The 27,333-nt window shown below is 53.6% G+C and overlaps 1 protein-coding gene across 2 annotated transcripts; it reads left to right on the top strand.

The window, feature by feature from the left end:
• The first annotated feature begins 736 nt into the window (after window positions 1-736).
• On the top strand, window positions 737-24,535 carry BPIFB1 (BPI fold containing family B member 1). Of its 2 annotated transcripts, none has more exons than XM_077159910.1 (16): window positions 737-814; window positions 3,170-3,319; window positions 5,147-5,288; window positions 5,907-6,014; window positions 6,917-7,066; window positions 7,810-7,891; window positions 12,164-12,227; window positions 13,661-13,746; window positions 14,751-14,930; window positions 15,617-15,670; window positions 16,152-16,310; window positions 18,414-18,481; window positions 19,165-19,210; window positions 20,048-20,111; window positions 21,069-21,145; window positions 24,381-24,535. In XM_077159910.1, exons 2-16 carry the CDS (start codon window positions 3,205-3,207, stop codon window positions 24,411-24,413), a joined length of 1,428 nt encoding a protein of 475 aa, XP_077016025.1. In that variant the 5' UTR covers window positions 737-814; window positions 3,170-3,204; the 3' UTR covers window positions 24,414-24,535. The 2 variants fall into 2 exon arrangements, with proteins under 2 accessions (XP_077016025.1, XP_077016016.1); XM_077159901.1 differs by having other exon boundaries at window positions 801-942.
• The last annotated feature ends 2,798 nt before the right edge of the window (window positions 24,536-27,333 follow it).

Genomic DNA, 27,333 nt, shown 5'->3' with positions numbered 1-27,333 from the left:
GTCACACAGAATGGAAGTGGTGGAGCCAGGATTCAAGCCCGGCCTGTTCCCAGGACACAAGCTGTGGAGACATCCCCCAGGTGGCTTTTGAAGCCAGAGTTCTGGAAATCTGGCATTGGTTTGTTTTACCGTTGCCCACGTGTGTGTGCTTTGAGCCAGTGACTCAGTTTCTCCATCATAAATGAATGAATAGCTAAAAGTAAACTCATGAATGAAACAGAGAAATCACATTAGAAAATAACTGTCTTAAATGTATTGATGTGCAAAGTGTTACGTGCAAGAGAAAAAATATATTATTTAACTGTTAAAAAAAAAAAGTTCTGGTTTGAATCCTGCTCGGCCAATTGCTGACTCTGTGAGGCTGTTTCCTCCTTGGGACGGCCGGGGTAGGGGTGCTAACCCAGGCAGCCGTGAGCTGACGTGACCACTGTAAAGCCTGGGGCGGCACCGGCCATGTCGCAGGTACTTAAGGCATCGTCGCTCTCACTGTTGCCCACGGGAGTGAAGCCCCAGGAGGCAGGGAGCCCCTTGCACGACCCACACCTTGCCTGGGCCAGCTTTCCTGCCCAGGCCCCTGGGCCCTGCCTGCCCCTGATGCCTACTCGATCCTCCTTTCTCCAAACCTCAGGAAGCTGGAGTCCCGAGGCTGCTACTGGGTGGGGCTGTGGTTCACAGAGGGCCACAAATATTTACCTTGGAGACCTCTGTCCAGCCCAAGGCCTCGGCCCAGATGCGGAGGGAAGTCACCTGGACTGGGTGTTCAGGATATAAGGCTGGACCTCCACACCCAGTGCCCAGGAGTGGAGAGGAGCAGGTGAGGACTCCAGCGTGCCCAGGAAAAAGCACAGGGAAGGGGCTCAGGGCCCAGCTCGCCAGGAAGACTCTGAGCTCAAAATACCTGTCAGGGCCAGGTCAGGAGCAGGAGGGAAGCTTGGCCCCCAGGTAAGATTGCTCGGTTGTCTAGAACCTTCTGAGGCTCACAGTCAGGGGGCAGAGGGATGCCCAGCTCCCTCATGTAAAAGCCCAAAGAGCAGTGAAGGGAGGAAACTAACTGATTCTTTTCCTAACCTTGTCCCAAGACATAAACCCACTCTGCATATAATGGGGAAATGTTGGGGACGAGGAGAAGCATTTGGCATGGTCTCTGCCCTCAAGGCTGTCCCAGGGTGGGTCAATGTGGCACATGCTGTGCTCAAGGAAGGCCCAGGGACATGGTGGCTGAGGGAAGTCAGAGAAGGCTTCCTGCAAGAGGAGGCATGTTGGCTGAGAAGCTGGGTAGGTCTCAGATGGGTAAAGAAAAGAGAAGACCTCCCATGCATAGAGAACAGCATTAGCAAGGGCAGGAGGTGAGATGCAATAGGGTGGGGCATGTACGGGGTTTTGGATTAGGGGGAGAAGATGCCTTTCCACAGGGGTCATCTCCATCTGGGCAGAGATGAACTAAACAGTGGTGTGGAGACAATGGAAGGCTAGACAGGGTTGAGATGCTAGGAAGAAAAAGAAAAATGGTGGGAGTTGGGGGTGCCTGGGTGAAAGGGCAGGATGCAGAGCTTCTGTCACCTTTGCCTTCTGGCTTTCATGCAAGGTGATTCCTCCTCACCCCAGAATTAGTAACAATACCTGTCATAATCATTACAATAGCTAGTACTTATTGAGCACCTGTGGCATGCCAGGCCACAAACAAGTTGTCTCATTTAATCCTTCCAACAACACTGTGATTTAAGTACCATAATTATCCCCATTCTACAGATGAGAAAAACTGAGGCTCAGGGAAGGTAAGTCACTTGCCCAAAATCACACAGCAAGTGGTAAAGGCAGGCCTCCCTCTTGGGTCTGACTCTCAGGCCTATGCTCTTTCCCCTGATGCTGAGCAACGGGGGCTCTGAGACCGAATCAGCTTCTTCAAGGGCCTCAGTTAGGTAGGTTCCCAATTCTTTCAAGGCTCCCAGAGGCAATTCATTCACTCAGCAACCATTTATTAAGCTCCCACTGTATGCCATGCACCACGCTGGGTGTTGGGGACGCAGGGGGACAGGTGAGCAGGGAGGCAGATGTCGAATCATTATGGCAAATACTGCAAGGGCTCATGTCACTCCAGTCCCCAGCAGACACATGTCATCCAGATGCCACATTTGCCTTTGGCAGCAAGAAAGGGCTTGGGTCCCCAGTCAGCATCTTTCCTTACCCCAGGCAGGACAGTCCACTGGGGGCAGAGGCTTCATGGGGCACTCAGAGGCAGAATCTAAGTGCAAGCTGGGAGCTCAGGGTGGGGTTGCAGGCTTGGGATTGAGCAGCCAGAACACCCCAAACTCACCTTCCCAGGAGGCACCCATAGGCCTCTCCCTCTCTCTCTCCCTTTCTCTCTCTGCCTTTCTCTCCCTGGCTCCAAGCAGCCACCCACCCTCTTAGTATTGTGGATTAAGCAAACAGCTTCCACCACTTTGAGGGATGACTGACTTGCATTTCCTTCCCACCTCTAAACTTCTGTAATAGCCACACACCAGCCCCCAAGGCAACATTTTCTCCAAGTGTGGTCCAAGGACCACTTTACAGGGAAAGCTTTACAGAAGAGGCGATGTCTGGGTAGGGTTTTAAAGGATTAATAGGAGTTAACTGGGCCAATAAGGAGAGGAAAGCATTCCAAGAGGCAGAAAGACCCAGGAGTGACCCAGGCACGTTCTGGGAACTTGAGGCAGCTTGGAATGGCTGGAATTGTATAAAGCGAGGTGGGAAAAGTAGGAGGCGAGCTTAGATCCTAGAGAGTTTTAAGTGCCAGACTGATGGGGTTGGGGGAACTGGAAACAAAATAGTTTTGTCCTGGGTATCATTGGTGGGTTTCCTGTATGGAAATAACTAATATCTTCTGAGTGCTTGCCATGTGAAAGGTGCTGTACGAAATGTTTTCTAGATCTTGACTAATACAGCCCTATCAATTGTGCAAAGTAGGAATTATTATTCCCATTTGTCAGATGAGAAAACTGAGGCATGGAGCGCTTAAGCTGCTTGTCCGAGGACACCCAACTAGCACCTGGCAGCAGAGCCAGGGCACAGACCTGAGCAGCCAGGCCTCGCAGCCTGTGCTCTTAACCACTGCACTAAATGACCTCTTGGGGACCCCATGCCCTTGGCCTCCATGCCCAGCTAACAGGGGGCTCTGTGCTCACCCCAGGTTCTGCCACCTGCTGCTTGCTGACCCACAGGAAGATGACCGGCCCATGGACCTTTACCCTCCTCTGTGGTTTGTTGGCGGCCACTTTAGCTCAAGCTACCCTCAGCCCCTCTGCAGTTCTCAGTCTCAGCTCAGAAGTCTTCAAGGAGAGTAAGTCTTGGCTGACACCCTAAGGCAAGTAGCCCTGTATACAAGGGAGTGAGTTCCCCATCACTGGGGGCCTGCAAGGCAAGGCTGGGACCCCAGCTCTGGGGTGACACTTGAGTGGATGGGCTGTAAGGCCCGGAGTATCTATGACACCAAGCCCATGTTTCTGTGATCCCCCTCTTCTTAAATCCCATGATTCTGTGGTGCCAAAGGTCCACTGTTCTGAGGTCCCGTGGCCTGCAGAAGGGGTGGTGCTGTAACCTGTCCCTGCCTGAAATCCCATCGTCAGAGCACCTCCTTTGATTTGGACCAACAGTCCTCCTAGTCCCCAAGCAGACCCTTGAAGGGTAGTCTGCAGCCCTTTACCCGTCTCCGGCCCCCTGACCCCGGGAAAGTCCCTGAGCCTCAGTTTCCCCCTCTGGCCCGTCTCATAGGGCAGTAGGAGCATCCAGAAAGCCAGAAATTGACCAGAGCTTCATAAGGTCCAGGGATGGACTTCTCAACCTCTGCACTACTAAATTTTATAATGGGGGAATTAGCTAAGAGGATACCCTAGAAATGGGAGAGGGAACTAAGGACAGAACTAATTTAGAGGAGTCCTCCCCAAGGTTAGGGCCCAGACTTCATTGGAGAGGGTGAGGCTGATGCCCACAGGTTGGCAGAAGCTCACTGGGTGGCCCAGGCCAGAGCTGATGCACAGTCGACAGGCTAAGGATGGCGAGCAGAGAGCCGCATGCTGGGATGCCTGTGAAATTCCAGGGACGTCACCCCTGGAGGGAGGAGGATGGCTTGTGACTCACTGGGAGACCTCCTGGCAATAAGCTGTGGGCATGCAGAACTCACTAGCTGCCCTTGCAGCCTGAAGCCAAGAGGGGCACGCCAAGCCCCCTCCTCCCCCGGGGTCCCTCCAGAGCCTCTCCTAACAGGGCTTAGCATCGTGCCTGCTGGCAAGGGAGAAATAGTTCCCACACCCAGCTCCCCGATCACAGGGTGGGCAAAAAGGGTGGCTTTGGAGCTGAGAGGCGGTAACTTGATAACAGACACGGGGACTCTGGGAGACGGTGGAGGACACACAAGTCATCCCGCCCGGGGGTCAAGGAGGCTGGAGAGTTCAAACACCGGCCACCTGTCAGTCATTAGCCAAGGGCTGCTTCTTGGGCATCTGGTCTACTCTGAACAGGATGAATGCGGTCTGGCTGCTAGGAAAAAGTTCTCATACAGACAGTCTGGGAAATCCAGGGAAGCAGCCTCCAGACTGCTGTGGTGAGGGTCAAAGGGCTGCGGGCAGAGTCCTGCCAGCACATTCTAGCACATTCTAGCATGTCACCTCCCACTGTCAGCTGGACACACTGAGACCTGGGTCTCAGCAAGCCTGGCAGGGACCAGGACCCCAGGGCTTCTGACTCACTGGCCCCTGACCCTGGCTCCTCCTTAGCTCCCGAGGCCCTTTGGACCATGACTCCTGAGGATGGCCATGCTGGAGAATTGTTAGCAATGGAGTTTCAGCAGCAGAGCATCCCCCAAACAAGGCCCTGTGGTTCCCTGCATCTTGGCTCTGGAAGTGTTCGGCCCTGGCTGGTAGGAGGGATGCAGGCCCGTGTGGCACGTGGGCTCGCCGAGGCCCCCAGCAGAGCCTGGCAATCCTCAAGGGTGTAAATGGTGCCACTTGTGCCCTGGCCTTGCTCTTCACTTGAAAATGACCCATCTGGGCCCCTCGCCCAAAAGCCCAATGGAGATGGTCAGGCTGGGCCTCTGCACTCCACCCAGGTCAGGATCCGGGAGCCCCCTCTTGCTCTCTTCCTGGACCCTCATGCCTGGATCTGCCTCCAGGGCTGACCCAGGAGCTAAGGGACCACGATGCCATCAGCGTCCTCCAGCAGCTGCCGCTGCTCAGCGCCATGCAGGAGGAGCAGGCCAGACAGAGCTCTGTGCTGGGCAGGATGGTGAAATCCATCCTGAAGTACGTCACCTGGTGAGTGGGGACGGACGAAGGGGGAGCCAGCTCCTCGCCCACACCCCTGCCCAGGCCACACTGTGCGTGCTTAATCAGTCAACAAATATCAATTTGTATCGATTCTGTCCGTGGTGAACGGATCAAACCAAGTCCCTTCCTCAGGAAGCTCCCAGAGCGCATTACCATAAGGAAATGACACCAGAGCTCTACCAGGGCCATCCCAGAGGAGGCTCACCTCGGGTGGGAGAGTGAAAGAAGGAGGTGACCCTTCTCAGGGAAAGTGACACTTGGGCCAATGACTCAGAGTTCACCAGGACACAAGACAGAGGGACCAGCCCAAACAGAGAGACCAGCCCGGAGGAGTGAGAGTCCGTTAGAACGGCTGGAACTCAACCCCCAAAATGAGGAGCGAGAGGTGGGCAGGGCTGGGTGGCAGCGGTCTTAAAAGCCGACCTAAGTGAGGGGAGAACCATCAAAGTGTTGTGAGCAGAGGTTGGATCGTGCACAGAAAAGTCAGTGGGCAGGGCTTGAGGCTGGGCACCCAGGGGAGACAGGAGAGGTAAAGGGGATCAGGTTTGGGGATGATGCTCCGTTGAACAAGAGGCATGATTCTCATCTTCCCCACGCCCCATCCAGGGTGAAGGTCACCTCAGCCGACATCCTCCAGGTGCAGGTGCAACCCTCAGCCACTGGCCAGGAGCTGATGGTCAAGGTCCCCATGGATATGGTGGCCGGACTCAACACGTGAGTGCCCCCTCAGGCAGAGCAGGCGCTTTGCCTCCATGCAAATATCTGGGAAAGAGACTTCTGAGCAGCAAAAGGAGCAAGTGCAAAGGCCTTGGGGCTGCAGTTTACTAGCCTTGTTCATAGAATGGCAAGGAGAAAAGGAGAGGAGGGGAAAGCGGTGAATGTTAAGGTCAGCAGGCAGTCAGGGCCAGGTCATGCAGGGTTTTGTGGGCCAAGGTGAGGACGTCACTTTTACTGAGAGGGGAGCCCTAGAAGGTTCTGAGCAGAAGAGAGACCTGACATGACTTAATATTTTTAAAGAGTGCCTCCAGCTACTGTGGAGACAAGAGCAGCCACAGGGAGGACAGCAAGAAGCTACTGCAATAATTCAGGAGACACCGATGTCTTGGATGGGGGGTTGGGGGGTGGGGAAGTGGTGAGAAGTGTGGATTTTGGAAATGTTTTGCAGGTAGGTGGACACAACAGGCTATCCTGATGGGCTGAATGTGGGGTGAGAGGGAGAAGCCAAGGATGACTCCAGGTTTCTGCGTAGCCATCTGGAAGGGCAGGGTGGCCGGCCAACAAGACGGGGAAGGTGGAGGGAGAAGCAGGTTTGGAGACCATCCAGATTTCAGTTTTGCACATGTCAAATTTGAGACACCTGTACGACGTCAGAGTAGAAGTGACATGTACATTTGGAAGCCGTCAGCATAATGGATGGGATTTAAACCAGAAGGAATCCCCAAACAGTCCAGAGCATGCTGGGATAAAGAAATTGGGGAGACGAGGGAAAACAGCAAAAGAGCTTGAGAAGGAGGGGCCAGGGAGGTGTGGAGAGAACCAGAAAACAGACAGACAGACAGCAGTTTGCTCAAGCCTCAGCCTCAGACATGCTCATATCACGGTGCCTCCACCCCCAGACCCCTGGTCAAGACCATCATGCAGCTGCAAATGGAGACCGAGGTCCAAGCCACCGTCCAAGTGGAGACCCAAGGGCAGGGACAGCCCCGCCTGGTCCTGGGAAACTGCTCCGACAGCCACGGGAGCCTGCGCATCAGCCTGCTGCACACGTGAGTGCGGCCACCTCCCGCTGGGCTCCTGCCACCCGGGGAGGGACGCCTGGTGATGGTTTTTGTCCAGGTAACAGGTGGAGAACACCAAGGTCCAGAGAAAGAAAGGGACGTACCCCCTCCTGACTCGGTCTGGGGCCCCGCGCAGGGAATCTTAAATGTCAAAGACAGTTCAAGACCCCGAAGGCAGAGGCAATACCGGCGGGACCTCAGACATGCTGCCAGGAGTTGGGGCAAATATTTGAAGGTGGAGAGGAGCCTCCTTCTTAGGGGGGCTTCGTGGGGGCCAGGGGTGAAAACAAAGGCCCTGGGGTCAGGCAACTGCGTCTCCTCCATTTGCTGGCTGGGTAGCATTGAGCATGCCCCTTCACCTCCCTGCGCCCCCCTCTCCTCACCTGTGGAATGGAGGAGGTGAAACGTGCCAGGCAGCAGTGAGAGGACCAGATCCAACAGCCATAAAGCGTTCAGGGCAGTGTGTGGCACCGAGTGGGTGCCCTGTGCCTGCTGCCTCCCTTCCCTGCTCCTGGGCAGGAGAAGCAGGAGAGGCTCCGGCCTCCACCACCCCAGGGTTTCTCTGCCACCGTCTACACCTGACACCCAGGTCCACCCCTAACAGGCCGGGCAGCCTTGGGCAAGAGGCTCCCCCCCCCCACCCCGGGACTCTGTCTCCTTCTCTGTAAATAGGGGAGGGGTGAACCATCTCTGACCCTTCCTAATCCCTCTCTCCCTCTCCTCTTGGGAAGGCTCTCCTTTCTGGTCAGCTCCTTAGCAGACAAGTTCATCAACCTCCTGGCCCCGGCCCTACCCAAACTGGTGAGAAGTCAGGTGAGTGGCCACAGGGCGTCTCCAGCCTGTGAGTGGTGCGCCCCCTGCAGGGCGGCGGCGGAACTGCCAGCCTGTGGTGAGGGACCCGCCTCCTCTGGTGGGAAAGCTCCGGGCTGGGGGATGCAGCCGGGCAGGACGGCTGAGCAGAGAGCACCGCAGGGAGGGTTGAAATCAAGGCAGCGGGACCACCACAAGTCTTGCCAGGAGGCCTTGAGCAGTGAGGTGCGGATAATCGTGTAGCAAATCCACTCATGTGGGGGGAGGACAAGGAGACCTGCGGTGCAGCGTTTGCTGCCTTCCACGGTGTAAATACCCCCTCCGTGGCCAGTGTCAACCTACCAACGCGACGTCGCGGAACACAGGGTTGCTGGATAGATGCCCAGTAGCGTCCCGTTGCATCGTGTTTCCGCCATACAGATACAATAGTGTAAAGAACCTCAGAGCCGTAGACGATGGTAAGATGGAATCAAATAATTAGGGAGTAATGTGTTTTGAGGTTTTATTATTTTTGTTTTTTATATACTTTACTTAATTTTAGGTTTCTATCATTTAATTTTTACCCATGGCTGGGTTAATTTTTACCCATGGCTGGGTGGAGCATTCTGGCTCGAAAATTTAACCACTGGTCCTCTCAAAGCGGTACAAGCTGGCTGTAGCACAGTTTAATAACTTAGCTCTGGGCTTCAGAGCTCTGCCACCCGATCAGGTCTTGGTGGATTTATTTTTCAGAGCCAGTCCACACGGGTCAATCTCATTTTACACATCCCTTATGTGTGACTGGTAAACTAAAACGTTGTAAGTGCGATTCAACCACTTTGGTCATCGATTTCCACTGTAAATTCCAAGATACGTCCACACAATGGGCCATCTCCCTAGGGGGCCCAAATACCTTGTTGAATAGCTAATTTTTAAAATAATACAAATTTTTACATCAAAAAGATGATGCAATGAACAATTTTGGAAAAAAATACCCATAACACCTCAATCTTAATAGCTATTTTCTCTTTTGCGCACAGCCTTCCGGTCTCCACTTACTCATATTTTTACGTGGCTGCACTCAGTTAAAATACTATTTAAGGGCCACGGTGGCTCAGCAGGCAGAATTTGATTCCAGGTGCCTGCCCATGGTAATTAACTAATTAACTAATTAATTAATTAATTAAAATGCTATTTAATAGTCCTTAAGACATATCCATATTTCTATGGCATTATATAATATTCAATTCGTCATAGCTGCATAATGCTTTATAATTTACTAAACCATTCTAGAGAAAGTTTTTACAAGAATCTGAAAGTGACTAATTTTGTAAAATTTGGCTTTTCTTATTGTGAGATCTTTTTTCTTTTGAGAAAACTTTTTTCTACTTAAAGATGGAATTTCTCAAAATAGGACCCAGCTATAAAATTTTTCCCAAAAAAATCATAGTTCATCTGACATCATTTTTTTTAACATTTTTATTGTGAAATATAACAAATATACAAAAAAGCAATAAATTTCAAAGTACATTGTAAACAAGTAATTATAGAAAAGATACCAGAGTTTGGTATGGGTTACTGTTCCACAATTTTAGATTTTTCCTTCTAGCTGCTCTAAGACACTGGAGACTAAATGAAATATCAATATTTAGCAGTCATCCTCATTTGTTAAATCCTATCTTCTCTGTTATAACTCCGCCTTCTCCTTTGATCCTTCTCCTCATCTGTAAGGCTCTCTGGGCTCTCTCTGCCCATTCTAACTTTCTCATGTTGGAAAGTAGTGTCAGTAATATGGGGAGATGGAACTAGTTGATGTTCTTGGAGAGGCTGTCGCTCCGGGTTTCAGGACTTATGTGGCCTAGGAACTCATCTGGAGGTTGTAGGTTTCTGGAAAGTAATCTTAGTGAGTGAAACTTGTAGAATTTCAGACAGAGCCCTAGGTGTTAACAGGATAGTTTTCTGTTGGGGCTTGGCAAAGCATGGCGGTCAGCAATATCTAGCTGAAGCTTGCAAAAGAGTAGCCTCCAGAATAGCCTCTTGACTGTATTTGAACTCTTTTAGCCACTGACACCTTTTCTTGTCACGTTTCTTTTCCCCCTTTTGATCAGGAGGACACTGTCCGTCCCATGGTGTCAGTGCCAGGTCGGTCCCTGGGAGCCATGTCCCTTGTAGAGGGGAAGGCAATGATTTCACTCGCAGAGTTGGGCTTAGAGAGAGACAGACCACATCTGAGCAACAAAAGAGGTTTTCTGGAAGTAACTCTTAGACATACCTATAGGTGGGCTTAGCTTCTCCGCTACAGGAATCAGCTTCACAAGAGCAAGCCTCGAGATCAAGGGCTTGGCCTATTGATTTGGGTGTCCCTAATGTTTGACACCGTATCAGGGGTTTTCCTGGTGGTAAAGCTTAATAGTTCCATATTTTTTTCTCCTGTCCCTCAAAGGGATTTACCAACACTTTTTAATTAAAGGCCCAACATACTCTAGGATGTATCCGGGTCTTACCTTAAGCTGTACAGAACTACAAGCAGTCGTTCTCATTCTGAGCTCACATGTTTGGGTTGCTTAAATGAGCTATCCAGACAGGTTAAGTTAGATTATATGCTGCAGAAAGTTTAAGTTTTGGACAAAATAAACCTCTCTTCCTTTGGAAGCTCTAAAACATAGACAATCTGACGTCATTATTTAATAGCTAAAAATGTATTTTTCACTGCAAAGATGGCAGAAACTGGGATTATAAAATGCTGTTTGCATATTGTCTTGCTTTTAAGGGTGAAAAGCCAAATATAGTGAATGGTATAAGAAAACTAGCATTCTGTTAATCATCACAATTTCCTACCACGATTCATTGGATTTATGTGATGTCATATGTGGCATATAGGGTAAAGACAGAGCACGTGGGCATATGGCAGGGGTCCATTTTTGAAATGCTGAAGCCCTTTTCAGTGTAAATCCATGAGTCTCAACCCTGGCTGCACATCAGAACCTCCTGGGAAAGCTTTAAAATTTTCCAATGTCGGGGATTTCTGATGTCAGTCTTTTAAAACTGATGCCCAGCCCTCCACCTGTGATTCTGATGTACTTGGCCTGGGGAGGGTCCCTAGGATCCCAGAGGATTCTAACACACACACACACACACACACACACTCCGAGGATTTTAATGTATATGGTCAGGGTCAAGACCATCTGATGGAAGTAAATCAAGGGGACTTGAGGGAGAAGATGCAGAGGTCGCCAGGGACTCCTTTTCCATGAGGGGCAGACAGTCCCTTGGCAGTCTTGCTGGGAGTCTGAGCTCAATTCTTCCAGCCTCTTCAGGCTCTGAGTAGGTAAAGCAGCTGGAGCAGGGACTGGCTATTCATAGAAAAGGTTAGCATTTCCTAAAGCATCTAAATTTCTAAATTCCTGAAGAATAGCAAGGAATAGTCAACCAAAAGCTTCTTCCACTAGGGCAATTATACCTAAGACAAAACAACCTCAACCATTTCAGAACGCTGCCATGGTGGAAAATGGGCTGCCGCAAGAGCTGAGGACAAGGCCTTAGGGACCCATGGGACATCTGAGTCAAATGTTTAACCTCCTCCTGCAGCAGGCCAGGTGAGCCCGGATTGGGCTAGGCCAGGCTTTCTCAATCTTGGCCCTACTGGCATTTTGAGCCAGATAATCCCTTGTTGTAGGAAACTGCCTTGTGCATTATGGGATGTTTAGTAGCATCCCTGGCCTCTACCCACTACATGCCAGTAGCATAGACACACACACTCACACACACACACACACACACATACACACACAAGTTGTGACAACTAAGATGTCTGCAGAAATTACCGAATGTCCCATATTGAGAACCACTTGCAGTGTAAGAGGTAGAGAAGTTTGCTGGGCAAAGGGATGTGCTGGCTCTAGAAGCCCACAAAGGGCACAGATAGATTGTTCAGGAGGCTGGTTGGGTCTGCCTTGCTCACTTCTGCTCCACAGTCTGGCACATTGAATGAGTAAGTGAATGGAGGAAAGAATCCCCCCTTTCCCTCTTACGGAAAACAGGGACTTGTGAACAGAATGTCTAATGGGTGAGGGAGGGCAGCTGGCAACCCAGGAGCACCCTGGGAACAGGGCAAGGGGAAAACCACTGCAAAAGGCCCCAGGAGACACTGAGACCCCCACAGACGGAAACCTGGCTGGCCGTGGGCAGGGCAGTGGGGCTCAGGCCAGGTGGGTGGGGTGCACACGTAGCAAGAGACCCTGTGGGGCTGGGTTCCCGGCCCTGGCTGACGGAGCACCTGCATTTGTCCTGTTGCAGCTGTGTCCCATGATCGAGACAATCTTCGAGGACATGCGTGCAGACCTCCTGCTCCTGCTCGGGGGTAGGTGCACTGCTCCCTCTCCACCGCTTTCCTTTAAGGCCTAGCCAGCCTCCAGGCCCCGGCTCTGCCCAGGGAAAGTCTCCCGAGGCCCGTCTGAGCAGGAGATGGGATGAGCACCCGTTGGTCACTGTCCAGGATGTGCGACAAGAATTCACCACGACCATGACTTCACGAGTACCTACTATGTGCAAGGTTCTATGTGAGACCAGCGGGGACAATGGGAAAGGTTTGAGCTCTGGAGCCTTAGGTAAACCCATTTGAGCCTTAGGTTCAAATCCCAGCTCTGCCACTGACTTGCTCCGTGGCATTAAGCCAATCACGGTGCCTCCTTTAGCAGAAATGGCCAAATGTACCATATTGAGAACCACAGAGAATCCTACCATCTACTGTTTTGGGGTCCAAAGGGGATATCCAAAGGACGAACAGAGAGGAGTGGAAAGAGGAGAGCAGAAGTCATGGGCACTGAGCTCACAGAGCACCTACCTTAGGGGACCGCTGAGGTGTACACTGACTCCTCAGGCAGTCCTTACCCCGTTCACAGGTGAGGAAACTGAGGCTCACAGGTCACTAGGGATAGGAAGGGGCTTGAACCCAATTCTTCCAGTTCCCAGTCTGATGCAATTCATATTTGAGCCAACTTTATTAAGCCCTTACTAGGTGCCGGTACTGCGCCCTGCGCGGCAGGTATCGCTATTATAGCCCCCTTTTTAAGATGAGGAAACGTCTTTAAAAAGATGTCCCCGAGGAAGAAGGACACTGCCCAAAGTCTGACCGGCTCCTGGGCGCCCAGGGAGGGCCTGTTGGTGAAATGCAGAGGGACCTGACGCCCCAGCCGCGCCTCCGCCCCCGGCGCCTGGGTCAGCCGCCCCTTATCGGCCCCCGCAGCCCGGGGCAGATGAGACGCCACCGCCACCTGGCGGCCAGCAGGGAGAACACACACAATCCGGCGGCCGTGTGGGCGCGGGTGCGGGGAAACTGGGGTGAACCCGATGGCCAGCCCCAGACCCTGCCCGCGTAGGGGGTGCGGTCACTGCTTGGGTGGGAAGGCACTTCACTATTCCAAGCTTTGGTGACCTCATCTGAAAAACAGGAGTGGGTAATGGGGCCGACCTCCTAAGATTATGCATGACGAGGAATGAACGAGCTCGTGCACGTAAAGGCTTACGCATGGCGAGGAATGAATGAGCTCGTGCACGTAAAGGTTTATGCATGTCGAGGAATGAATGAGCTCGTACATGTAAAGGTTTAGCACAGTCCTAGCACTTGGGTGCCCATCATCATCATCCTCTCCATCGCTGTCATTCTCGACATCATCTTGGATCACTCCTGCTCTTCCCTACCCAGCCCTACCCCCATGCAAGGATTCATCCCCAGCCAAAAGCAGGGCCCCCAACCCCCCACCCTCACAGCACTTTCTTCTCGTCCCTGAGCAGCGCCCGTTTCCCTGGGTCCTCACCAACTGAAGTTCGACCTCCTGTCTCCTGTCATCAAGGGTGACGTCATCCAGCTCAACTTAGGGGTGAGCATCGATCGAGACCTTCAGGGTGATGTGGGGACATCACTGCCCTCCCCTGACCACCAAGGGTCAGCACCCAGATCCGTTTGAAGGGAGAAAAAACCAGCAGTGGTTAGGACACACGGGCTGACCCAGAATAATCACAAAGGCTGACCGCATCCCATGCAAGCCATTATGAGGGAGAGAAACACGCAGGTGGACCCTAAGGGCCACCACCCCCACAGCATTGACTCCAGGAGATCTGTCCTTGGACCCCGAGTTCCTCAGACCTGATTTGCCCAGTCAGTGCTTGTAATGAGTCATTTGCTCTTTCAGGCAGGGCCCCACTGAGCCCCTTCTGGCAACCTCTAAACAAGAGCCCACAACGGACCTTAGGATCAAAACTCATCAGGGAGGGTCACACGGACCTGAGTTTCTCTCCCGGCTCCGCTACTCTCTGGCTGTTTCTTTACCTGTATGACCCTGTTTTCTCATCTGTCAAGTGTAGATGACAGTGGTCACTGAGGAGAGGGTGAAGTGAGGCTCCCCAGAGACTCCTGGACAGGAACTGGCTCCCTCTGTCAAACGGGGGGCTGCACACCCGCGCTGGGACTGGACTCTCTGAAGCACGAACCCCGGACTATCGTCTTCATAGGGCCCTTGGAAAATCACATCAAACATTTCCATCCATTTTGTTACAGTTTTGAATTTTCCCTTCATCCAAAGGGTTTGAAGTACCTGAGAAATTGAAACAGTGCAAAATAAGACATTGAGGTTAGAAAAAAATAAAAATCGGAAACTATCCAAGGGATGCAGATGGAGAAGCTGCTACCAGGCACCTGAGATGACTCATTGCCCTGCACCAAGGCACTGAATTCCAGGATAAGCTTCCTAGCAGCAAAGACAAAAAGGGAAAGAGGCTGAATGTTGTCATTTCCTTCTAGATGGTTATTGAGTAAAACGTGGAGTTAAAATTCTCAGATGACTCCCTACCCCCACCCCACCGCCACCATCTCATTTCTTCTCAGGCCAAGTTGCTGGACTCCCAGGGAAAGGTGACCAGGTGGTTCAATGACTCTGCAGCGCCTCTGGCCGTGCCGGCTCTGGGCAGCAGCCCTTTCAGCTTCATCATTAGGCAGGATGTGGTGAACGCCGAAGTGGCTGCCCTGCTCACCCCGGAAGAACTCACCGTCCTGTTGGACTATGTGGTAAGCCTCAGCCTGGGGCAGGCGATGGGGCTGCCTCTGCTGCGTCCTGGGGATTTCCTGATCTGAAGGGGCCACAGGGAGCCTAGGCACCTGAGCAGCAACTCACTGTCGGGCTTAATTTAAACCCCTCCAGTTACAAGCTCAGACCCTCCTATGCCATCCTACCGCTGACTTACAGCTCAAAGGCTGAAATCCCTCCTGTACCGCCCAGCCCCAGTCCCAGTCTTACCCCTTGGATCCGGATACATCTGCTTCCTCTACCACCTAACTGTCCTGTTGAACCAAAGTACATCTTAAATACTGAGTAGCCTAGATGGCAACTACGTCTCGGATACTGAGTCGATCAGGTGTGGGAATTTTGCCACCGCGATCCACTAGGGGGTGATGGCGGACACCACCGAGCAGGAAGGTCCCGCCTTCCGGCCAGCCCGGCTGCCAACCCCGCCTTGGAATTCTTGTGGATACAGCACAGCAGACCCCTCCCCCCTCCCCGGGTCATCTGAGTGTGCCACCTCCCCTTGGGTGACTGCCAGGGAAACCGAGGACCAGCATGGGGAAGGGGTTGGCCCAAAGTCATGGAAGGTCCCATCCAGCTTCTCTGGGTCTGGGAACTCCATCCTGGCAGTGCGGGGGATGTCTGCCCTTGCCCCTGCCACTGATGGGCCCTGGCTCCCTCTCCCCCTCAGCTTCCTGAGCTGGCCCGGCGAATGAAGGCAAGCATCAAGGTGATCAAGGAAGAGGTTGGTCCATTTGCCATCTGCAGCTTGATGGGTGTTTGCTGTGGTCTGTGCAGGGGCCTCCAGGAAGAGATGGGGGCAGCTCTGTTTCCTTCCAGCAGTGGTGAATTGGGCAGACCCGGTCCCTGTCGTCACAGATTTCCATCCAACAGCACACTCTGACCCGAATCAAATAATCACGTAGACAAAATCTATGTTCCAAGTGTGGTGACAAAGGACAGGTTCTAGGGGCTATGAGAGCATTCCTGGGGCACCTGCTATGGCCTGGGAAATCAGGGAGAAGGGGACGGCAAAACCAAAGGCTGGGAGCTTGGAAGAACAACAGTCCTCTCAAAGATCTGAGAGAAGGACAGTGTGGCCAGAGGGCAGAGAAGCAGCAGGGAGGCTGGCACAGGGGACAGGGGCTGGGCCACACGGGGCCACGTGGGGGCTGTGGGACACAGTGAGGAGCTCGGGAGCCACCTGCAGCTCTGTGTCCTTTCAGGCTGCGGATCAGCTGGGACCCACGCAGATCGTAAAGATCTTCATCCAGGAGACCCCCGAGCTCCTTCTGGATCAGGGCAGAGCCATGGTGGCCCAACTGATCGTGTTCCAGGTGTTCACCACCAGTGAAGCCCGCCGCCCCATCTTCACCCTGGGCATCGTGCGTTCAATCGTCTGTGATATCTGCAGGAGCCTGGGGCCCCCTGTCCACTGTCCACCCCGCCTGTTTTGCTAAAGATTTCCACCACTCTTGTCATCCACCAGGGTCCAGGAAAGGGAGAGAGAGCTCAAAACCAAGAGTCAGGAGCTCTAGGAGCCCAGCTTTGACCTGTCACTTCATTAGTCAGGGATCTTTGGGCAGAGACTTAACTCACATGCACAGAGGTAGTTGTGTGAGCTCGTAGAAATGCAAAGTCCAGATGATCAGGTCAGGAGTGGCTGGACCCAGGGGCCCCAACCACATTGTCTTTCTTCTCTCTCTCTCCATCCGACAGCCTTATTTTCCTCTGTCCTGCCTTTATCCCCAACAAGCTATCCCCTCACGACAGCACGGCCAAGCTGCATCAGGCTTTCATCCCAGCTTGGCAACCCCAGCAGAAAGAACCTCTCCCCCAATAGTGCCTGCAAAATTCCCAAGGCTAACTCTCATTGGATGAGCCTGAGTCATGTGCCCATCCCTGAACCAATCATGTGCCTGGGGAAATGGGATGTGCAAATTATCTGAGTTAGGGCACCCCTAGCCCTGAGGTGGGGGGGTGGGAGTTGACTCCATCCCAACCACACAGGCTGAGAGGGGGAGGTTTTGCTGTGAAAAATAGAACAGGGAAAGGGCAGCTCCTGGTCACTGCCCGGAAGCTCTGCTTCCTCTTCTGAAGTATGAGCAAAACTAAACCATCTCCAAGGAAGTTCGTCACTGATTTTCCCAGTAGCCCCGTTAGGTCAGATCTTGGGGCTTCTGTCTGGGGATCCCTGTTGGTGAAGGTATAGGGGTGGGGGTCACTGCAGAGACAAGCCTACCTCGGCGGTCCCCTGGGAGGGATCTTAGGTAAGGTCTCTAGAAGCAGAGCCTGAGACAAGGATTCTTGTGAAAGCCATTTACTGGGGGAGACCCCACGGGAACCCTGGGACATGGATTACACCACAGAGCTGCGCCTGTGCTGAACCAAGGCGGCTGGCCTTTTGTACCCCCTTGTCAGTCGTCATTGGCCACCACTGGTCCCCAGGGGAAGGGGAAACATAGCTCCCACAGGACAGCTCTGTTCAAACAAGGGCAGTACTCCAGCAACTCACAGCAGCCCTAAAGGGGATCTGAATAGTACCCCAAAAGTATCCACTACAGGGAACAAATGGGGAAAGAGGGATGGAGCAGGAGGTTGGGTGCTAGATAACTAAGACCTCCCATGCTTAGCCTAGGAAGCTGGACAGCGCCTGGTTGTCAGGAGGCTGCTGTTGGCATTATCCTTACGGCAGGGTCGCCGTGTACACCTGTGCAGCTTGTGAACCACACAATTCCAGGAGGTGCCATTCACAAAGACTCCAGCGAGAGTGGTGCCCCCTGGAGTTGTTCAGCGCAGTGCCCTGACTTCCTGTACCGAAGGACACTGATCTCCCCACCGGCCAGGACACAGGAGTGGGACACTCCTGTGTCCTGGCCCCTCCATGGTCATGGCAGGCCATTTCCAAAAGGCTACCGAAGCCCAGGCCTGCAGGACAAATTTGCTGTCTCGGTGCAGCTGACCTGGAACTCGGTCCTTGAGGTCACCCCAGCCTAAAGGTCAAGTTGATGCATATCTTTGGTGCCAGTCTTTGGGACCTGGCTTAGCTCCTGACCCTTCCCATCATAATAACAGTGGCTGACACTTGCCACCTGCTTGCCCCTTGGTTTCCTACCCCTCTCCCATGGGGTGAGGGTAGGACCCGCTCCATAGGGTGGCGAGGACTGAAGGAGGTGATGCATAGGGCCCCTGGAACACTGCCGGCCACAGCGAGGGGTCCTTACTTATCACCTCCCTCCTCCTCCTCGTTCCCCGCAGCTGGCCCATGTGGTAATCTGGTAAGCAGGGACTGGATACAGTGACTGTCCATTTAATAGGTCAGGACCGTGAGACCTACAGAGGGCAAATCCTTCCTCAAGGTCGCTGGGCCAGCAGCTGAGGTCTCAGACCTTGTCCGCGTGATCCCGGGGCCGCCTTCAGAACCCCGCCCCCAGGGCGTCTCGCATCCTCTTAAACCAAGTGGGGCGTGGCTTTCTCTTTGTTTGCAGGAGGCCAGCTCGGAGGCTCAGTTTTATATCAATGGGGACCAACTTGTGCTCAACCTAAATGAAATCAGGTAAATATGTAATTCATCGTGAAATGCTGGCGATGGGAGCACGTCACACTCTGTCCCCACTGGGTTTCTTTAACCATCGTGTGCTCTGAGCCTCTGAGAGTTGAGCATGGGTGGAGCCTCCCCCGCGCCCCGCCATCCCCCAGGGCCCAAAGGAGGGCCTGGGCTCTCCAGCAGTGAAGGACAGAAGTAAAAGGGGGAAAGAAAGTAAGGTGGCCTGCCCAGACCCTCCCTAGTACTCCCACCCACGTCCTAGGCCTGGGGCGGCCCCTTCTGGACACCTCTAAGGCTGGACCCTGCACTAGGCATCAGTGGCAGTGAGGTCACGCCCAGATGCCATGCCCCCTTACAGTCTGGCACAAAAGCCTGCTCTCACCCCAACCCGCTCCTACTCCTGAGCGCTCCCCCGGAGAATAGTTCAGCCAGGAGGAGCCTTGCAGACTGGAGACTCCTGGGACAAACCAAGCCCACTGGCAGTGGTTTTTCTGCTCTTTGGGCTACTTTTGGTTTTGGCCTCCCTCCATTCGAATGCAAGCTGTAAGGGGCAAGGATTCTGTTCAGCTCACTGCTTTATCTCCAGAGCCTGCACTGTGCCTGGTACACAATAGGTGCTCACTCAATAACTGTTGAATGAATGAATGGCTGGATCTCCAAAGGATCGTTCTCATGGGCATCTTCTGTTGCAGTCTTGATCGGATTCACCTGTTGAACTCTGACATTGGCGTGTTCGACGTGAGTATTCAGAGATTGTCTCTGGGGAGGCCAGGGGATGGCCCAGAAAAAGAGACTGGATATGCCTGGAACTCAGCGCCCTTTGCGGGCTGGTTAGCTCCACCTCACTAGCCACCAAGTCCAACCCAGTAAACACTGCACCGTGCACCGTGCACTGCACAGCACCAGCTGAGAACACACACATGCTCCCACGTGCAAACACACACACTCACAGATACTTCCATACCCGTGTGCACACACAGGCACACTTTCCTTCAGTGAGGTTTTTATTTTAAATTAGAAAACAAATCCCCCCCTCGGCAATCCCATTTTGCTCATGTAGACTCGCCTCCATGACCCTGGACAGCCCCTGCCCTTTCTGGTCTGGCCGAATTAGAGTTTCTGACTGGCTGAGTCCTGCCTTCTGCCATGTTTTCTTAGGTCCTTGTGTTTTGTTTTGTTTTGTCTTGTTAAATGTGTGGCTAATATTTAAAAACAGGGAGTTTCCCGCACAGTCATCAGGACCTCTGACTTCCCTTGGGAAGTCAAAAGCTCAGACGACACAGGGGCCAGTCCCTCGGGACAAATCGCGCTGGAACAGAGCTGAAAGCCTCCTAAGGACTGACCGTCCCTCCAGTGCACCCCAGTCCCGCCCCCTGCTGGACCCCAGGGGCGGCTGAGTGTCATTCCCAGCCTGTCTGGTCCCCGGAAGCTCTTGGAGCGCGACCAGCAGGGGACCTGGGACTTGGACATCTCCCCAGCTGCCCCTGCTGTGGAGCCGGACCGCACCCATCTGAGGAATGGCTGGGAGGACTTTGGATTCTCAGCCAGGGTGCTGACGCCCCTTCTCTCTCACAGACTCAGCTTCTGAAAGACGTCATCGCCGAAATCCTCCTCTCCGTCCTGCTGCCAAATGAGAACGGTGCGTCCCTTGCCCTCGCTACCTAGAGCCAGGAAGGAGGCGCTTTGTTTCTGCCTGGAAGAGGCCCTTTTCATTCATTTTCCATCCATCCTTCAGGGCCTCTTTCAAATTCTACTTCCTCCAGGAAGCCTTCCCATTTCACCCAGCTGGAAGTTACCTCTCCTAACTCTGACCTCCCAGTGCAGTTCCTTGTTGAGTGGCAGAGCTTGGGCACACAGAGGTGAATGAGGCAGTGCCTGAGCCCCCAGCTTCACGGCAAGAAGGAGACAAAAGTGTAAACAGACACTCAGAGCACACTCGGGGGCCCCAGGCAGCCCTAGGCTCAGGTCCTGGCTCCCCCTCGTGCTGGCTGACCCTGGACAAGCTGCTAAATCCCCCTGAGCATCGGCTCCCCAGCTGTAAACTGGGGGAATAAGAGTACCTTCCGCAGAAGCATAGACAAGATCCTGCTTGTAAGAGACCGAGAATGCCTGGCACACTCTGTGCTCAATACTTCTTGGCCTTCGCTGTGTGGCACTGTTATTTGTGTTACTGGTGGAGGACAACAGGGGAGAAGGTGGAATTCCTCTAATAAGCCCCAGCTGTGAAAGTGGGGAGAGCAGGTAACATATGCCAGGCCTGTCTCATTCATCTCTCCATCAGAGTGGGGACTCTCCAAGTACAGGAACCTCTGCTGTGGACAGTGGGAGCCCCTGATGGTTCTTGAGCAAGACTGTGTAAGGGTGCGGGGGCGTGCTTTTGTAAAGCTGGTGTCAGGGGCGAGGGGCAGGGCGATGAGGCTGGGTGCGCGCCCAGGGTGCAGATAGCAGACAGGCAGAGGCAGAGGAGACACTCAGGCTCGGGCGTGCCAGGCCCTTAGGCTCCCCTCCAGGCCCCGCGAGCCTGCCCAAGGCTGCCCCAGGCCCACTCCAGACCCACCCCAGGCCCACCAGTCTCTGAACACATTTGTTATTTCAGGCAAATTAAGATCTGGAGTCCCGCTGACGATGGTGACGGCCTTGGGATTCCAGGGAGCTGCAGCAGCTCTGACCAAGGTGAGTGGGGTGGGGGCCTTAGCCTGAGCCCACAGGGAGAGTGCAGCGGCGAGGAGAGCCCTGGGCTGGGAGGCGAGACCACCCGGGTCCTCCTCGCTTCTCCTCCTCATCCACAAAGAGAATGCAGGGTCCGGGAAAGTGGGAGCATTCTGACAGGCCTGGCCAGCGGGGCAGCACACCTCCAGCTTTTCCCACACAGGCATGATAGTCATTTGTTGATTTTGTAAGATTTTTGAGGGCTTTCTGGGTGCTGGGCATGCCTCTGCGTACTTGAGGCCACAGAAATGAGCAAACAGAGACATCTAGCCTTCTCAGTGAAAAAACAAGCACATAACTACATAGCATAAGAGCAATTAGTAAGAGCTGGAAAGGAAAATAAAACAGGCTCAAGAGGGACAAAGTGACAGCAGGGAAGTTGGAGACCTACTTTAGTTGGGGTGGTCAGGAAGGCCCTCTTTGAGGAGGTGACATTTGAGCCAAGACCTGATGGAAGTGAAGGAACAAGCTGTGTGGGCAGCTGGGAGGAGTGTCCCATTCAGAAGAGACAGCAAGTGCAAAGGCCCTGTTGTAGTTTGCTAGCTGCCGGAATGCAATATACCAGAAACAGAACAGCTTTTAAAAATGAGAATTTAATAAGTCGCTAGTTTACAGTTCTAAGGCCAACAAAATATCCCAATTAAAGCAAGTTATAGAACTGTCCTATCTAAGGCATCCAGGGAAAGATACTTTGATTCAAGAAGGCCGATGAAGTTCAGGGTTTCTCTCTCAGTTGGAAGGGCACATGGCGAACATGGCATCATCTGCTAGCTTCCTCTCCAGCTCCCCAGGAGGCATTTTCCTTCTTCATCTTCAAAAGTCACTGGCTGGTGGACTCTCGGCTTCGTGGTTCTGCAGTGTTCTCTGCTGTGGCTTTCTCGTGGCTCTGTCATCGTCTCTGCTCTCTCTGAATCTCCTGCTTTCTCCAAACTTTCCTCTTTTATAGGATTCCAGTAAAGTAATCAAGACCCGCCGGAATGGGTGGAGACACGCCTCCACCTAATCCAGCTTCACAACCACTCTTGATTGAGTCCCATCTCCAGGGAGATGATCTGATCACAGTTTCAAACATACAGTACAATATAGGGATTAGAAGAAACAGCTGCCTTTACAAAATGGGATTAGGATTCAAACATGGCTTTTCTAGGGTACACACATCCTTTCAAACTGTACCGGCCCTGAGGCAGCGATATGCAATATTCCAGGAGCAGCAGGGTCAGGGCACGAGTGCGGTGGGGGGCCAGGGGCGAGGAAGGCCCAGGATGTGAGGCAGCCTCCAGGACGCACAGATGAGATCCCTGAGACCTGCCAGCCCGACCCCACCCCACCCGCGTTCACCATGGGGCCAAATGGTCTGAGATCCACAAGGGTCAGGACCATATCTGTCTGTCCGTCCCTCTGTTCCCAGGGCCCAGGAGGTTCTGGCACACAGTAGGTGTTCAGTAAATGCTTATACAATGAATGACTGTCCCTGGCAGCTGCTGGGGAGAGGCACTGTCGCAGCATCAGCCCGTCCCCAGATATTATCATGAATAATACAAACCCACACACGTCACGTGCAGGTACTGGGGAGTAGGCAGCATCTCGCTCAGTCTCCACACCCACCCTACCCCGTGGGTCCTGTTGTCATCCCCATGTCACAGATGGGGAAACTGAGTCTCAAAAATATCAAATGCCTTTCCAAAGTCCCCCACCTAGTAGGTGGCAGAACCGGGATTTGCCTTCCACACCTGCTCTGATAACCCCAACCTCTGCATGAGCCAGTGACAGTAAGGGGGGGCCCGTCCCACTGAGCTCTCGGCCAGCCTGAGGCATAACTAAGTGCCAACTGTGTACTAGGCACTGATCATAGCAGTGAACAAAACCCACCGAAACCCCCACCCCAAGTCTAGAGGGAGTGAAGACATTGAGAAAATCCTCAGGTGACTTACCCCCTTTTCCAGGGCCGGGGCATCCAACCGTGATCGGGGAGGCAGTCAGGACCAAATCTTTAGCTCTAAAGGTCCTGATTTGCCCAAAACCATGATTGGTACCACTGAATTTCTGAACCTTTTAATTCCAGAGAAATCCACAGAGGGGATAGGTCATAAAAATGCCCCCCAGTGAGGTCCCATCTGTGGGGAGGGTTGGGAGCTTTGTTAACTGTCTTCAAAGGCGAGTTGATGACCGCCTCGCCATCAGCTGCCCACTCGCGAAAGCCACGTCCATCCTGTGGCCGGCTTTGCTGGAGACCAATGGGGATAAGACTCAGGAACCAGATGGCCGAGTCCCAGCTCTGCCTCCCTCTAATTAAAGGTCCTTTGACCTCTCTGACCAGCCACCTCCTTGTAAAACCCGGCCAATGTCTGAATGCACAGCACATGCTCTAAAGGACTATGCTACAGTGATCTGATGATGATATGAACAATTTATTTACGAAAAATACTACACTTGATTCATGTTTAAATGCACAAGTGGTGTCCCATAAACTGGATGACTATTTCATATACTTCTTATTGGGGGTTGGGGGGCATTTTTCGTCTTGCCAGTTTTTAAAATCAATTTGTATTTTATACCCCATATTTGCAGTCTGATTAGAAAAGCATTTCATTCTTTGGATCTATTTTCATTTCCAAATTTCCTGTTTTGCTCCATTCATTTCCTTTTTGTAGTTTTATAATATAATATGCTTTAAAAGCTAGTAGAAGGAATAAACAAATTGATCTGAGCTAAAGCAAGTATGAAGAAAAAAGCTAACGCTATACAACTGCTCACCAAAATTCTTTCAACTTTGCTGTATGTTTGAAACTTATAATAAAATTTTGTGGGGAAATCTATTAGAACAGGTTCCTCCTAATACACTTAGTTTCCAAAAATAAAGATGGAGCCTTGTTAAAAAACTCAACTGCCTGTCTGACCCTCGACCTATCCCAATGGATACAGCCTGGGAATCTGCATTTTACAAAACTCCCTGGGTCGTTCAGGTGACTGGCTGAGCATGGGGACAGCCGTCCTGCACACGTCACCCCTGCCTGCGGGCGCCCGCCTGTGCCCCGGGCCCCGTGCGTGGCTGCTCACGTGCCGCCCCCCCCGCCCCAAATTCTGCATGGGTCCAGGTCATGACCCCACCAGCATCGGTGGCCATCCCGTCCAGGACAGGGCCACATAAACCACAGGTGGGGGGTAACAGCCCAGTGCGGCTTTTCTTCTCCACCCCCAGGACGCTGTTGTGATTACCCCGGCCTCCTCGTAGCAGCCCGGGCTGCGCTCTCTCCCGGTGAAGACTTGCACGGTGTGGCGTCCGGGGCAGGCCGTCCATGAGCTCTGGGGACTGTCCCTCTCTGCAAAAAATAAACCTTGCCTGTGGCTACTGCAGTGTGGGAGTCTTTGTGCCAGCACAGAAGTCATCTCGCCTCTGGCAGGCTTGGGGATCGGATGTCCAAGCGTCCTCTGGGTCACATCAGGTCATGATCAGGCACATCTGAGCCAAGGTGGGCAATGTCCGCGCTGTGTCTGGGCCACTTGCGGGTGATGTCTTGGCCACCTCCCTGGGCTGCAGGTAAAAGAAAGCCAGATCTTCCCTCCTGCCTTCTGTATCGGCCTGCGGACCAACTCCGATGGGATGGCCCCTTTGGTGGGGGGCATGTTCCCTTGATCCTGGCGGCGTGGTGGGTCTGAAGGCAGATGAACTGGTGCTTTGAGACCTGGCCTGGCCCTGTGCTGGCTGTGGGACCCTGGGATATGGCTTCCCCTCTCTGGGCCTCAGTTTCCTTCTCCGTAAGATGGAGAGAATCACCATCCTCACCTTGGAGGCTCTGTCGATGATTCAGCCAGAGAAAGAGGACCTTTCCCAGGCACGTGGCCGGTGCTCAGACAAGGTCGGCTGTGGGTGTGATGTCATCGTCACACTCACCGCCAGGCCTGGGGGGCATTGGGCCTCATCACTGGAGGCCCAACCCCTCCCACAGCGCACAGCGCCCTTGTCTCCCTGGCCTCCCTGATGCCAGAAGGTTCTGGACAGACAGTAGTACCCCTGTTCTCCCTACCCAGGAACTGCCCACAGAGAGCACACAGACGCCTTCAGCCACACGAGAGGCCCTGCAGGAAGGGGAGGGGGTGAGCGTTTCAGGAAGAGGCATCTCTCAACTGCAAGACGTAAATGGAAGGCCGCTGGCCTAAGCGTAATAACGCTCCCAGCCCGACCAGGTGGTCCAGGCAGGAGCTTCTCCCACATACAAGGTACGATGGGCTTGTCCAAGGAGGACCGGGACCCCCCCAGCCCCCCTCCAGGTGCCTCCACAGCATCAGCTAACACTTACCGAACAGGTACCCGGTGCCAGGCCCTGGCTGAAGCTTCCCACATGTCCCCCAGGCCCCCAGCCACACGTTCTGTTCTGCAGAGTGGGTGTAAATGGGCCCCCCACACATCACACTTCTTTATTTTTCTCAGTCCGATTAAATCTAGATTTGGGTCTCCACTTCCATCTGCTTTGGGGGTGGTCCCTCTGGCTCCCTAGGGTCACACAAGGCGGCTTCCGGGGGACAGGAGGGGGGCGTAGGGTCTTGGGTCTGGTCCCGATGAAGGAATCTGAGTCCCAGCCGACGTGACGCTGTCACAGGTCGGCGTCTCCATCACCCAAAACAGCCACGGCTGTGGCCCAGAGTCCTGACCACCCTCATCCTCGGGGGCGACCCGGGGGTGACTGGATAAATGCCCCGGTTCCGAGCCCCGACTCTGAGCAATTGTTCTCAACTGGCGCCCTGAGCTCCCCAGCAGGACTGAGCCTTGGTTTCCCGCGGCGCTCGCTGGCTAATAGGACACTCCTCATGGGCTGTGTCCCCTCCCTGGCTCCCAACCGCACCCCCAACCACCACCCCCCCCCCCGAAACAACCACCTGCACTCAAATCCCTGACTCAGCGTCTCCCGCTGGAGGGCCCAAGCCCAGCTCAGCACTTGCTCCATGCACGCGCTATTCTAAGAAGTCTTCCAGACCTCCGCTCACCCAGCCTTCCCCACAGCCCACACCCCAGGCTCCGCTATCACCCCATGGGACAAATGAAGAAACTGAGGCTCTGACAGCTCAACCCAGCTCCCAAGCCGCCCTTAGCCATTTTCCCACACTCCCCCCCTCGACTCTCTGTCCCTTTGTCACCCCCACCCCTGGGCGGCCGCCTCTCAAGCAGGAGAAGTCCTGTCTCCTGTCACTGACCTCCTTCTCATTGGGGCCCTGAAACACAACTGCCACCTGTGACCCCTGACGCAAGTCCCCAGGCCCGGAATGCCAGGCTCTCCGACCTTTCCGGGCTGGGGGAGGGAAAGAAAAAGCCCTGCTTCACTCGGAGCAGCAAAGAAAAAACACAAAGTGACATCTCAAGAAACGATCCTGCCTCACAGGAATGATCGTCGTCTTGTCTCATAGATGAGAGGCTGAATGCCGCATGGCAGGGGATGCGCGGGGGTTGGGTGTGAACCCAGGCCCTTTGTGCCACCTGAATCCGCCACAGGACAGCGACGCCCTCTCCTTAGTCCTCAAAACAGCAGCGCCAGCGTCAGCCCCTCTCCCCTGCCGGCTGCTAAGGCCTAGCAATGTGCCGAAGCCCTTCCTGTGGCGTAAACATTCTCATTTTACAGATAGATACACTGAGGCTCAGAGTCGGGGAGTCACGGGGACTTGTCCCTCTCTGTGCCCTTCCCAGGGCTTCCCCTTCATGGAGGAGACCCCCCTCCCCCCTTCCCCTGCCCCCCCCCTGCAATCTCCGATGGCAGAGCAGAGGTGAGTCACTGAGGTAAACAGATGGAGTCCATGGGGCAAATTGCTCCCACTTATTCCATTTAGAGAGGCCCGATTTTAGAAGAGGAGGGAGACCTCTGTGCTTCCACCAACATCCCGCCCATCCTTCCTCAGATGAGGAAAGTAATCTGAGAGCCTTTCTCAGCCCAGGCAGAAGGTGGAGCCCTCTCAGCAGTAATGCTGTGAGCCAAGGACAGAAATGAGGGGACTGCGCAGAGAATCTATGAGTTTATGACTCTGAGATTCTAGAACAAGTACGTCCCACCTAACGTGAGCTACTCGATCCTGTTAGCATTAGCCCAAGTGAGGACTTCAGACCGCGCATTTCCCGTGCAGCTGCCGCCTTCCAGAGCCCATCATTCCACCACCAATCCTTCCGC

This window comes from Tamandua tetradactyla, chromosome 1, assembly GCF_023851605.1.
Source record: "Tamandua tetradactyla isolate mTamTet1 chromosome 1, mTamTet1.pri, whole genome shotgun sequence".
Classification (NCBI taxonomy): Eukaryota; Metazoa; Chordata; class Mammalia; order Pilosa; family Myrmecophagidae; genus Tamandua; species Tamandua tetradactyla.
The sequence above is the reverse complement of the archived record's forward strand: the minus strand, read 5'-3'. Positions and strand labels throughout refer to the sequence as shown.

Coding starts and splice junctions, on each gene's coding strand:
- BPIFB1 (XM_077159910.1), top strand. CDS start 3,205: ATGACCGGCCCATGGACCTTTACCCTCCTCTGTGGTTTGTTGGCGGCC. Junction 7,067..7,809: donor CGCATCAGCCTGCTGCACAC/GTGAGTGCGGCC, acceptor CCTCTTGGGAAG/GCTCTCCTTTCTGGTCAGCT. Junction 16,311..18,413: donor CCATCTTCACCCTGGGCATC/GTGCGTTCAATC, acceptor CTTTGTTTGCAG/GAGGCCAGCTCGGAGGCTCA.